The following is a 14071-nucleotide window of genomic DNA, read 5'->3' as shown; positions in this document are numbered from 1 at the left end:
CAGTTTTATATTCTTACAAGGAAATGAAAAATTCCAGCACCGCCATCATGTTCCTGCAGCTGAACCTGTGTGTGTGTGTGCTGAAGATGTGTGTGTGTTTTGCTTGCACGGGGTTTAACTGTGGATGTACAAACAGTGTCACGCTGCAAATCCCTCTCACAATACCGAACAAGTTCATCGCCACTGCTCACCATGATGGATGATGTAGACACACTTCTGAATAGCACACACACTTCTTAAATTTGTGACTCTGGTTGCAGTGCGGTGCCGTCTGCTGAAACTCTGCTGACTTACCTTTTACACAGTGATTCATTTTATTGAGGACATTTTTATGAGGTTATTATCTGATCTTTTGAAGAGGAGGACTGGCATTTTTTGGCAGCGTGGTCACTTTGATGTGTGTGGTAATGTGTGTTTAACGAGTGAAAAAAAGGTTTGTTCGGGGTAATGAAAGTTTTACATCTTTCACTCATCTTGAATCTTACAAATATTAGATTTTTATGAGCCTGGCCGGTTTCTTTTCCCTCCTGTTGTTATTGGGCTCATCCTTATTATCTGACGGTACATTCCTGCATGTCATGCACCTCAGCTGTGTGCATTGTTGCCTTGTTGGTTGCTACTATTAATAGCGCCGTGGCAGAGACCAGGGATCCTCCCTGCATTTGTCTCTGCCTCTGCGCGGAGAGTGGGCCCGGAGAGGAAAGCTAAGGAGCTGTTTACCCAGCCTTTGTGCTCGGCGGGCCTCAGTGTTTGCCCTGCAGGGAGTGCCTCAGCTGGAGGGCCTTTCCGTGCACCGAAGGGTGGGTGGGTGGAGCAGGGTGGCAGGAGAGAACGGGACAAATCTGCAAGGTGGAGGGGTGGAGAGTGGCCAGGAGCTGCGCTGGTGAAAAGTGTGTGGTTTGTGATGCAGCGAGCAGGGGGCATCAGAGGAGTCTCCTGCCCATCGTTCAGACCTGACAACTGGTGACACAGTCTGGTGGAGAGGTCAGGGCAGGTCTTACTGGACAAACATGAAGCAGGGTGGCACACATGCATGAGTGTGTGTGTGTGTGTGTGGCCTACAGGTGCGTGCAATCAATCATGCATGTGCACAAGGGGTCAGTGGGCCCCTGGGCCAAAGCTTCTGTTACAGCTTTTAGCTGCAGCCAGCCGCTCTGTTGGTCAGTTGGTCGGTGGATCCACAAAAATGTCACCACCCTTTGGCGGCCATATTTTTGCAAGGCTGAAAGTTGGCATGGAGGTCAAATGTGTGTGTGTGTTTGTGTTCGTGCCAACAAGGGTGCAGTTGTAGTGGCCTAAAACAAAAAAGCGCATCACTTCTAAATGGATTGCCACATCCCCTTTCATCACTCATTGACCGGTTGTTGCAGGGAGGCATCACCATGACTATTGTCAGCTGTTTTTTGAGGTTGTGTGCTCGTTGATGCATGCACGTACATGGCTGCAGATACTGCACAGGAGCGCTTGTTCTCAGTCGCTTTGTTACATTCCTTGAATCATCCTTAACATTTGCAAAACAGTGAATTTCTCAAAACAATTAGTACAAACAGCACCCAACAATGGATGACCGGCAAAAACTATAGGCTGTATAAAATAATGGACGTAGCTACTGTCACCATTTTGTTTGTGGACTCTCGTTTTGAAGCCTTCAGTTTGGCATTTCAGCTGTCACTATCTTGGTTTTTGGAGCCAGAAGTGACCATTTGGATGAGAGGGTGGAGCTGTGGAGGAGTGAGCGGTAGATCTGACATGTAGACTGTGGTGACGGCTCACAGACAGCCTGTCACCTAAAGCGTCCCTTCCATTAAATATGCGTAACTTTAAGTCTTAATAAAATGTAAACTGGTTCGAGCCAGCCTCAAGTGGCCATTAGAGGAATTGCAGTTTTTGCCAATTCCGCGTTGGCTTCATTTTTCAGCCTGTAACTCATTCAAAATCCTTAGTTTATCTCTCAAAGTAAATATGTAAATCCACAACATGTCAGTGCCATCTGAATGACAAATCCTTGAACCACAAGACAACAAGACAGTCAAAATGTTTAGCCATGTTTTGATGTCATGGGAAATATCAAGTACAACAGTATGAAGTTAAACATTATTGTATGTTGGAGATTGATTGCAAGAAATTACACAAGATTCACATTTAAGCTTTTACTGTTTGTTCTGTAACTTGTCGACAGACCATGACATTGTGATACAGAAAAGAAAAAGACGAGATCATTTCACAGCACTGCACTGCACAAAGAAAAAACTACAAAATTAGGAGTTTAAACATGGTTGGTTGTTGTTGTTCTGGGACACCGTGTCAAGATCTGCCTGTTACATGCATTGTCTTACATGCATCCACCACCACTCCCACCCGCCCCTCTAAGACTTTTGCTACCTTAACTTTCGTCCTTGTTCCACCATGTTTCCCTCTGATGCCGCTAGGCGCTAGTTAAACTATAACGGCAGCCAGCCACGTATCATGCTGAGGTAGGACGCCTTTTTTCCGTAGGTGTCTGACGCCACAAGTCATTGCCTAAGTGCCGGATTTCGATGGCTTTTGAGTGAGACTGGGTGGAAATGAAACTTAACGGTATGCCCTCGCGATGTGGAGGTTGAACAAGTAGTTTTGAGAGTTTCACTTTTTACCACAGCAACTGAGAAAAACTAAACTAAACTTTTGTTGGAAAGTTGATCAATAAAGCAACACACAACAACCAAGAGACAATAAATGACCACAAATAGATGCCAAACGACTGCGACTTGTCTCAAAATAACCACACAGGCAGAATAAACGATGACACAGAGACACAAAACAATTGCAAAGAGATACAAATTGGCCACAAAGAGACACAGCTGCTTCTTTTGTAGTGGTTTTGTATCTATTTCAGTCTGGGTGTCCTGCTCCTATGTAGGAAGGGTGGGGGGCCTCTTACATGTCTGTGCCCAGGGGCCCATTGTCTCATAATCCATCCATGCCTGCACTGTCTGTGTGTGGAATATAGTGAAACGCTCGACATTTATGAATCCGGGAGTGCAAACACTGAAGGGAAGGATTCTTCCACTTGGAACACTTTTCCAGAAAACGCTCCATGACCGTCCTGTGTGACAATCACTCCCCTCCCTCCCTCCTCCCAGCGCAGGAACAAAAAGACATCCGAGCTATGTGGATGGGGAAGAAAAATCACAGCACTTTGTGGAGCGGCCACCGCGCTCCGGTTTCACAGAGCCTCTGACAGGCGGAGCGGCGCGCTGTTTTTACGCATAGCCTCCAGTCCTGCGGGGCATTGTAGACATTGTGTAGTAGCTGTGTAGTAGACTCCTGAGAAGACACCGGAGCGGCACAGTCCCTGATAACTGGATACCTGAGTCCAAAGTAAGAGAGTTTAAAACAGGAGAAAAACAGAGAAGCGCTTGATTGGAGACGCGGACTGTAGCTGCGTAAAGACGTGACGCATGGACTTTTCATGGTTAAAAAATACATTTTGAGCGACAGAGCTGCGATTTTTCAGGTTGAACTTTACATTCAAACCCGCTTAAGACCAGGTGACACGTAAGAGAAGAAGGAAACAAGACTTTCCTGTGATTTCGTCCTAAATGAAGGGACCGCGCAGTCTCTCCTTGGACCTTTTATCGACCTTGACTTCACTCTAAAGTGACGCAGAACATGTTGTGAGAATTTCTCCCGCAGTGTTATTTACTCATTAAGTATGCGATCTATTTGGAGGCAAGACTGAACAGGTAAGGAGAAGGGGAGCCGTGCCTGAAAAACTGGCTTCATTTCATTAAACGATGGTTGGACGTGAGTCAGCGCGGAGACAGCACGAGTAGCAGATTGAGGACGAACATTTTTTACACTTCTGACTGTTTTGACTTTGCGTCCTTCTCTCTCCGTCGCCGTGTTGGAGTGTTTATGTCACCGCAAACAAACTTCTACCTCATTAGGTTTTATATAGGCTGTGCCCTGCGTGCTTCAGTCAGCTGTAAAGTTTATTTTCCCTGACCTGGATAGGCTCCCGTCTGCAAAATGTCAATCTTAACAAGTCATTTGGTCTCGTATTCTTTCTTAAAATACACATTTCTTTAAAAACTGAAAACGCGTGAGATAACTTCACTTATTTCCATTTATGTGTCAGGATTTTTCCACAAAGACGCATCTGAATTTGTTGAAAAATGTGTCCTAAAAAGTGCGAAACTACCTCATCCAGTTGGAATATGTCACACAAACTTTAAGACTCACTCTAAAACTTGATATAATATAAATAAAACGACTTTATCCCGCAGGTTAACACTCTATAATCACCATCCACCCTCTCTGTCTCCTCTCCAGGGTGCTGAGACTCTCCCAAGAAGCCGTGACAGGAGACCCGACCAGAGAAAAAGGGATTTTGACCCGCGTAAAAAAAACGAGGGAGGAGGCGCCTCTCGCGTTGAAGCAGAACCGCTTTAGATGGATTCTTCATGTTTGCTTCAGCATCAGTGGACACAGCCTGCTCCGAGCACTCACAACCCGTGACAGTAAGGTGTAAAACATGACGCATCGCACTGTATGGATAGCCGAAAACATGAGCTGCGCCCTGCGTGGAAGAAGCCGCGGCTCTCCTCTCCTCTCCGGTGCGCGCTTGGAGCAGAATGCGCACAGGGCAGCTGGTAAGGCGCCATTCAGATTCTTTAAAGTCTATGTGGGGATTTAAGACAATGCCATTTAGAAGAATATTGTTGGATGTTGTCAAAGCAGACCTGCGCCCTTGTCCTCGTGTTTGCTGTGACAACACTGTTTGATGTTTGATTTCTTTTCACATAAGCGGCTTTTTGCTGAGCTGCCTGCACGCACCTGCCAGCTGTTTTAGGCTCCTCTGACTCTGAGGGTCACTCTGACCCGTATTCACTGTTTTAGACTCGTAATTAAGTGTTTTTTGGGAGCGTTTGTGAAGTGCAGTCTGGGAGGAGGATGATGGAGGTGTTTTGTTCTCTGCGTTTTTATGTAAGTGAAGTTTTATGATTTATGGTCTGACGTGTTTACAAGGTGCCAGGAGGTGACTCTGAATTGTGGAAAAATATAAATCAAAGTGGCTGTGAAGTTAAAGTGTGTGTGTGTGTGTGTGTGTGTGTGTTCTTATGGATGAGGAGGAAACAGTGGCAGTCAGGAAGTCTTCCAGTGTGACCCTCTTCTGTGGTGGGCTGCAAATCTAAATATCAAAGCACTGGTCTTTCTCTCTCACACACACACACACAGCTGCATCCATTTCCCTCCTCTCCAGTCCCTCAATCTGAGGGGATCAGTGGCAGAGCGAGCCTTTTAAGCTTCAGGTGTTTTGACGTGCTGCAAGTCAAGCACATTTCTTTTCAGTTTCACATGATTGCTTCAGCCTCGTGAACATGAACACAATCTCAACTGTGGATTTTTTTTTTCATCTTCAGCACTCTCACAGCTTCAGTTTGCGGTACTTTCCGTCCCATAATGTGCAATTTGTCCTCTCAAAGATGTTTAAGAAGCTGCCCGATGCGTCAGTGAACTTTCATACTTACTCTCTGACTCAATGGCCTACTGACTCACTGAGTCATGTACATACAATGTCACTCATGCATGCAGACGAGGCTCAGTTGGAGGACGGGAGGCCTCTGATGTTCAGGGCTGAGTCTTGCTTTTTCTCTTTTTCTCTCGTCTCCTCTTCGCATCTCAAAGCTGTTGTCAGGGGTTTCGTCATTAGGCAAATGTTTGGGGCTCCTGATGGCACGACGTTGGCACATTTTCCGAGGACAATGATGAATTAGGCTTGCCACAGCAGTACACTGATTACATTACATGCCCACCGCCTCCACCACCATTTTGCTTTTTCTATCAATACTTAGTCGGACGACAGTTGCTCCAATTATAAACTGAAAGTCTTTTGTGCAGCACAGAGTAGCAGGAGTCAGATTTCACTTATCACGTGACAAGACTAAAGAGAGTTGATCGACAAAACGATGGCGGAGGATTTAATGTCAAAGCAAAAGGCAGGGGGCCTCCATGGGCTTCTTTGCCTGGAGCCTCCCACAGTCCAGGATCGCCTCTGGCTGTAGTGTAGTTGAATCTGTGTGAGAGCTTTGGCATCACCTGAGACATGTCACACATCCCCAGCAGGCGCCCTCCTCTATACGCCTGTAAAATGTGCGAAAACATGTCGTGAAACAATCTTGTTTTTCTTTACTCATGTCGCTCAAAAGTTGGCAGTTTGTTCTCAGGCTGAACATGAGAGTGTCGCCTCAGCTTCAGGCATCTCGCACTCCCCCGTCACGCCGCCACAGCTTTCACTTCCTCCGGTCAAAGGTCACGGGGTCAGCGGCCCCGCCGTGGGTCAGGTACAGCGGGGCTGGTCGAGTTCTCTTTACCAGCAGCCTCCTGATGTGTGGTCTGGTTTGTTTTAACTGGCATGCGGCTTTATGAGAGCTAGCGTGCCGTTTGTTGGTGTTATGGGTTTAACTCTTTCTTGCTCTCGAGCTGTTTCTGTGGTACCAGTCAGACTCACGAAGAGCCAGTCGAACACTTAAAACGACAAAGTAAGTTATCGTTAGTACCACTCTTTCATATAGAAGCATCCTCATAAATATGTTCGGAGCCACTGTGGCTGTAAACATGCTGTTTGTCTTCCTCGTCCAGGGCTCTATATTACTCACTAAGCTCTCAGTTTCAGAGCCTGATACTTCAAATATTACTTTTATGTATTTCATTAAAGACTCTGAGACATATTGAGGATAAAATCTCACATTTTTAGTGAATGCAACTCCTACAGATTGCATCTCTCCCATCAAATTTGCCAAGAAAAACATAATATACCTCACCCTGCAACCAAGGGGGGATGAAATGGGAAAAAATGTAGAAAGGAACAACAAATTACGTTAGTTACAGAGCTCAGTAAATCATCTAAAGAGAGATAAAGAGGAACCAAACAGTCTCTATCTGCTGACTTTGTCTTCCTTCAACCACTTTCACTTTAACGCCTCGATTTCTTAATCTTGACCCCCTTTACACCTTGAATTAAAATGCATTTATTTACACCTGGTGTTAATGTGTCTCCAGCACCCACACTGAGATCTGATTGCTCTGCACAGCTCAAACAACCAAATGACTGTAGCCATTCTCCACCATTTGCTGTGCCATTGCTCCATAAATCGCTTGGTTGCTTATATGCATTTGTCATTTGACCAAATTGTAAGCAGACACTTAGTCTTGTCTTGACTCTATTCTTCTATCAGCTTTCTTGCTAGCAGCGTAGCTCGCTTACTGGCTGGGTGCTACCTCGTGTGATTATGTATTTCTGCCCACGTGGTTCTTATATGTGGATTGAAAATGCAGTTGCGTTCTCTATGGTCACAATGCATCCCTGACGAACACCAGAGGTGGTCTGGCCAACCGGATCAAGTTTCCTCTGTGCCTTTTGGGTGCATTTACACCTGCACCTTCATGTAGTCAAACACTCCGATTGCAATCCGCTCAACCAAAACGTATTGTAGTGCAAGCTGTAAAGGAGGTCTTTGAGAAGGCAAATTTTCAAGATTAGATATTTCTTAAGTTTGTCCCCATGCCCTGGCTTTAGTTTGGCTAAGAACACAACAGCTTCACCCATAATTAGCATTTCTGTTTTATGGACAATTTGTAACTAAATCAAAAGAAACATTTTAACTATATTCAGAAAAAAAACAAGCACTCCCCAAATATAAAAGTACCCCCTTAACGTTCACTCCCCACTTACCAACTGTTATTTTTAAATTTTATTTAGTGACGTCTGAGCAGCTAAACTAAGGATGCATGATGGCACTGGCACGTCATCAGGCTCAGCAGATAGCGGCTTTAAATGCACTATCAGAGTCAGCCAACATGCTTTTTCTTATTTTGCACAATGAATGAATATTACATATATTGAAAAGCATTGTATTTCATGTCTCCATCTGCTGGTGGGTCATCTCGATAAGAGTATGCATGTATAATAAGATGTTAATTCCACTACAGGAGAGACTTGATGATCACTAAAATTAGATGGGAAAACAGTGGATATATTGATATCGGTTTCAGGTATCGACCAAATACGTTATTTGTCAGCATATTGGATATCGGCAGAAAATCCATTATCATGCATCCCTAAACTAAACGTAAATATACTATACTATACCTACAATACTGTATATTTGTATTAAATCAGCTGTAGTTAAAAAGACATTGATCAATTACTGTAAATTAGTTTTGTTTCTAAATTTGCCTGCCTTCTAAATACACTTAGTATTCATTGTTAGGCAGCTAGCACAAGAAAACTTCACCTATGTCTTGAATACAATTTCTGCTTTACTCAAACTTTACGAATATTGTTGACTTTGCAATATGGACATAGATTTTGGCGGGGGGGACTCAGGGGACATGTTCCCCTCAATATTTAGAACACGCGTATTTGTCCCTTCCAATTAAAACATAAATCTAGTAGAGGACTTTTATTTTGACAAAGTTAAAGACATGAGCTGATGCAGAAAAGGAAAAAATAGCAAGGTGTTTGATGCTCAAATTTTCCTTGGAGAGGACCCCAAATCCCCAGTTTCATATGATTCCCCCCAGTGCACTGATGAAAGTCAAGGACTGAAACGTTTGCTGCTGTTTTTATTCACTTTTTATTTTTTGCGCTTTGAGCACCCTTCATTTTGTGTGCGGACGGCCCATTTTTTTTGCCTTTGAACCTTTTTTGTGGCCGTCCAGCCCAGTTGTATTGGTGTGCAGATATCTCCTCTGCCGCCCCCCTAAGTGTTGAAACAAAACCTACGCCCCTGCTCAGCAAATCCAAAAGCACCTTACTTGTTGTAATCAACTCTCTCTTCTTTTTTCTACATGAGTCTTTAAAAAAAGAAAGCGAGAACAAAATGCGCATGTGCAGTGAAGGTGAACTCTTCATATACTGTAACTCAACTTGAATCTGGACTCGTTCATCCAGTTTGTCAATTAAGAGATTTTAAGAGCACTTAATGATATGTTGTCAACTTCATTATATTTCTTAAAAATCTGCAGACATTACAGGATACTTTCAGTTTTGTTCAGTTCATCAAGTTGCCTTTATTTTTTCCCCTGATGACCAAGTTGACTATAAATCTTGATTTCTTGATCTGATGATGTGTTGTGTTGTATATTTTCAGGATCAGTCAGTCTCACAGCACTTTATAGGTTGTTACCAGACATAATAAAAATCAGTTAAAGCCATAAATCTTGTAATATAACTTTAATTGTTCTGTAAAAAGCAGCCACGAGAAAACAATAAAGACACAAACAGCTGGAGGGGATCGTAATGCAAAAGTCTAAATGCATGGATTGCTCAGTTGCACAAACACAGTCACAGGTTTCAAATCTACGAACAACAGATTCAAGCGTTTTGCTCGTTCTGTAGAAACATTAAATGCAGTGAAATATTCACCAGGTGAAGGAGGGCACGATCTCTTCGATTAGTGGAAATCTATCATTAGAAGATGGACGTGTGCACGGGGAGCCCAGCAGTCCTCAGCTGCGTCTCAGCCTCAGTGTGTAACGTTACTCTGGTTGTTTTGTCCCAGCGCTAATGGAGAGAGTGCAGTGAGAGAGATTGATTATGCAACCCAAAGTGCCACAGGGCAGCTTCAATCTGGAAGTGCTTAGAGTATGCAGCCAACCACAGTGATTCCTTCAGGGCAAATTGAAGGAGGCATGATCTGACAAAAAGGAATTTCAATTTGTTAGATGTATTCCTTCAGACAAATGCTTCCCATGCTTCTTATGTTTTCTGGGTCCTTGCTTTCTGCGGCGTATAGTGGACAATCTCATGCAAGGACGCCGAGGGAATTATTCCTGTCTCTGATCTTGAATTGTTTTGTTGTTGTGGAGCATTTTTGGCTTCTTCAAGTTCAAACGGCTTAAATTATTTAGAACAAAGCGGCATTTAATACTTTTGGAGCCGCTGATGAAACGTAAAGTGAACTCCTGTCGTTATCGTAAAATCTCCCTCCTTAAAACAACTTTTTGCCTCAAAATACAGAAGAATGTTAACTAGCCCAGCGCAGTGTGTGTGTCTGTGAGAGCAGGTTTTTTTTTTTTAAATACAATAAGCTGTATTCTTCTGAAATTAGCAGGTCAGATTCATTAATCATAGCGTCTGAGGGCTGCTTTGAACTATCAGGCCAGGTCATTAAACCCAGTCTGTCTGGGGCGCGAGCGGGCGACACGGAAACACTTTGGAGAGCGCTGGTTCGCCCACAAGACACACTAATAATGACCAGTGTGTGTGTGTGTGTGTGTGTGTGTGTGTGTGTGTGTGTCACAGATGGCCACGTTTCTGAGTGCTACCCTCGACTCAGTGTGGGCTTAATTTGGAGAAATAACAACATGAGATGGGAGCAAGAAAAGGTTGTGAGGGTGGGAGAGGGGATTTCAGTGTGTGGTTGTGTATGAGAGGTGAGGGGTTCTGTGTGCGTGTGTGTGTGTTTTCTATCTTTTCCTCCTCATCCCTGTCCTTTCTTTCCCTCTGTCCTCTTTGCGGCCTTTTAAGCGCAGTTGTCCTCACAAACACCGGAAAGTGAAATCCTACCCTCTGATCATCACTCCAAAGCGGCTAAAATGTGTTCCCATTTAAGGTGAGGCTCACCCAACCGCTCTCTGTGTGGCTCCCTTTTAAAACCAACTTAATCAGGCAGGAATTTGGGTTATTAGGGTCAGGGACACTGGGAAACGGCCTTAGCGAGAAACAAAGTCAGGAAGAGCGAGACGGTGAGGACACAGATGTGTCGCATCAGGAGGCTGTCTTCTCTATCTCAGGACTCATGGGAAAACAGGGCCCAGCGCTGCAGATGATGCCGTCCAGTCTAATGTACCTGATTGGGTCACAAGGTGCTTATAAGTCTGTTGCATTGTGGGTTTCTATGTGACTAATTAGTGCTAACTGCACATTAGCCAAACTTTCCAGTGACCCTGCTCACTTAATCTTGTAGATGCTGCTGTACATCATGGAAGTTAGAGCTGATGTGGAAAATTCTGCGTCCTTACCGTACTTGCAGCCCAGAAGAAAATGTTGGCATCGTCCATTTCTGCCATGATACATTACATGTGCACATTTTGTACACAGTGTTTCTGAAGTGACATAGCTCAGATTATATGTGTGTGCGCTGACTTATTGGGAGGTGGATGGTGTGACACATAGGTGAGATGGCTGCCAAGCTGCAGACCACTGTTCAAGACCAACAAACAGCATCATTTCCAGGGCTGACTGTAGAGCCAGAATCAGGTATTTTAAGCCAAAACATGATCTTTTCCAAACCACAACCAAATGGTGTCTCTCAACATAACCACACATTAACCACAACACTGTTGAAACACACTCCGCAGTGACAACAGGAAACAAACTCACCTAGAGGCTGAGGCTCGGTCTGGTTAACTTGTCTGACATGCCAACAAAAGATCTGCTGAGTTCCAAAAAATAATTAAATAAATTTATGAGGAAGGAATCAGCTTATTATAACTTGCACAAACTTATAATCAAAATGATCACAGCAAACAAAGAATGTGCACTCAATAAAAAATACGGCGACTCAAATCTTAAATCTTACTAATGTTACTTATCTTACTTATCTTACTACAAAATCAATTCCTTTCTAAACTAGAAAAGCACTCAGAGATTGCAGACCTCCACCAAGTAAGTGATATTCCCTCCCTCTCTGCATCAGATTTTGCAGCCTGCATCACAATTAGGTTATTTGCATCACTATCATTATTAGGTTATATATGCCTTCACCATGGAGACACTGTGGTGTATTTATTTCGTTTTTATTTTGTACCAACACAGAATATGTTTTTTTGTATTTTTCACTTTCTTTTTTCCAACACAGAACATTAATTTCAACTTTAGAATTACAACAATATTTAGCAAGTAGAACAAGACGTGCTTTCCGGCCATCAGATGGTGCTATTTTCACCATCTTAATTGCTGCTGACCATAGACTTTATTTATTATTTTATCCACTTTGCTTCAACCGATCACCACCAAAATCTTATCATCTGCTCCTTGTCCCATTATCCACGTTTTCTGAAAATTTCATCAAAATCCATTCATAACTTTTTGAGTTATTTTGCAGACAAACAGACAGACAAACAAAAAACAGACAAACAGACCAATGCCGGCGAAAACATAACCTCCTTGGCGGAGGTAATTAATTCATGGCTTCTACATACTGTTTTTTTTTTTTTTCAGTGAGACAGTCTGAAACATTTCCAGCCATAATTGTGGCACCAAAACTGTGTATTTTAAGCAAAACATTATCATTTCCTAATCCTAACCAAGTGTTCTTTGTGCCTAAACAAAACCAATCATTAGCCACAGTGTTGCTGAAATATAAAGAAGTGTAGTGTCAACATGTCCGCTACATAATAATGTACAAATGTTACATATCTTTGGTTTGCAGAAATGTACAATAACGACATTTATTCCTGCACTTGGGTTGGTTCCTGGAAGCTCTTGACTGCTGATGTAGTTTTTTGGTTGTCCCCCCTGAGACCCCACCGTCGGCGGTTACAGGGGGCTGGTTGGCAGCGGCAGCACTTGGTCTAACTAGCAAAAATAAGTTGCTAGTCCTGCTGGTGGGGAGTCACTACGGTCCGAGATTAGACCTCCGACGCTAGAGTTTGCTTTGGCTGAATTCTAGTTGCTACAGTGTCTTACTGAAAGCTAACTAAAAGTCCTAACTAAAGGCTAATGCCTGGTTCACACTACACAATATCACCCCGATATATCCTGACGCAGCTACGTACAGTGTCGGTGTGGATCGTCAATGACAAAGAGTGTCGTACACGATAATCCATTGTTTCACCTTGTGTAGTGTGTCATAGTAGAAAACAACGAACACCATGTCTGGGACGCCTCACAGCGTTCCAGCAGAAAGTCTAACATGTTTGATTTTCTCTTTGTTGTTCACGACCGCTCCCGTCACAGCCGTCACTTTGACCAGTAGAAACACAGAGCGATCTGCTGCCGTGGACAAGTGTACGACGACAACAACACCACAGGGGTTTTTGATATGTCCTCTAGGGACGTTACCACAACAGAGTAACGAGGGAAAATTATGGCGTGAAACAGCAGAGGCACTTTAGCAACCCGGTGAGCACTGCCATTAGCTTCAAGCTAGCAAACAATGTTACTTCTTCATAATGGAGACGGACATAAAGTAAGAAAATTTGAAAAAATAGTGGCTTTTACTTACCACAACTGCAGAGGCTACCAGCTTCATTTTAAACAGACTACATTATAAACGGGCTGTTATTTATTATTGACCTCTGTATTTTTGTACTTTTACTTTTTATCTGCTCTCGTTTGCCTTGATAAAGGTATTGCATTGCGCCATCATTTCAAACTCAACACTTCCTGTATCAGTTTCAAATTTAAAGCCCCTTATAACTTCAGTTGAAAGAATCCCTTCATTTTCAAAAAAGGCTTTTATTTTGAAACATTTGCAGGAACATGTTGTGGAGGATTCAGTGACTTGTATGTTTGCGTATGGTGCTTCAAATGTAGCTCCTCTTGTCTGGTGACACTTTTTACGTTACTACAACAACATTTCGGCTGACACATGAACAGCCACAGTGACTGCAATAATAGTTAAAGTCATAAAAATTGGACAAGAAGAACCCGATTACATCACACACGTGGTGAAGGAAATATCTGACTCTTTAGCAGCTAACTGCTCCACTGTGTTCACCAGCTTGTTGCTTTGTCTGTCTGAAAGCTGATGAGAGCATTGAGAGTGAAGTAAAGCAGTAAACTTATGGCCCCTAAAACCAAAATAATGAGCTTAAAGATGCTAAAATGCTCAGTGGAGCTGGAGGGAACCACAGTCGAGTGATAATTCTTAGAGAGTTTGTCTTTGTGAACACCCACTTTCCTATTACACATATTTGATCCTTGGTGAAAAATATTGATTCATGCAGCTTTAAACCAAATCCTGAAGCTAGCTAATTTTATCGTATTTAAAAGAGGAAATAAAGGCGGACATTGAAATGATCACACAAACTGTCCGATAGTTTTCTGCTCACAGTTTTCATGTGCAATAATGGATAT

General features: G+C 43.2%; 1 protein-coding gene across 2 annotated transcripts in view; it reads left to right on the top strand.

The window, feature by feature from the left end:
- Positions 1–3160: 3160 nt before the first annotated feature.
- Positions 3161–14071, top strand: part of LOC117271554 (uncharacterized) — a 34103-nt gene continuing 23192 nt past the window's right edge. Inside the window, exons 1-2 of one of the 2 annotated variants that reach the window (XM_033649809.2) lie at positions 3161–3360; positions 4315–4634. In XM_033649809.2, coding sequence (XP_033505700.2) covers positions 4517–4634 — 118 coding nt within the window. In that variant the 5' untranslated portion in view covers positions 3161–3360; positions 4315–4516. Of the gene's footprint in view, positions 3361–3789; positions 4635–14071 lie in introns of those variants that run through there. The other variant, XM_078173209.1, reaches the window with a different exon arrangement.

Source organism: Epinephelus lanceolatus, chromosome 12 (assembly GCF_041903045.1).
Source record: "Epinephelus lanceolatus isolate andai-2023 chromosome 12, ASM4190304v1, whole genome shotgun sequence".
In the NCBI taxonomy this organism is placed as follows: domain Eukaryota; kingdom Metazoa; phylum Chordata; class Actinopteri; order Perciformes; family Serranidae; genus Epinephelus; species Epinephelus lanceolatus.
This window is presented reverse-complemented; position numbering and strand designations above follow the sequence as displayed.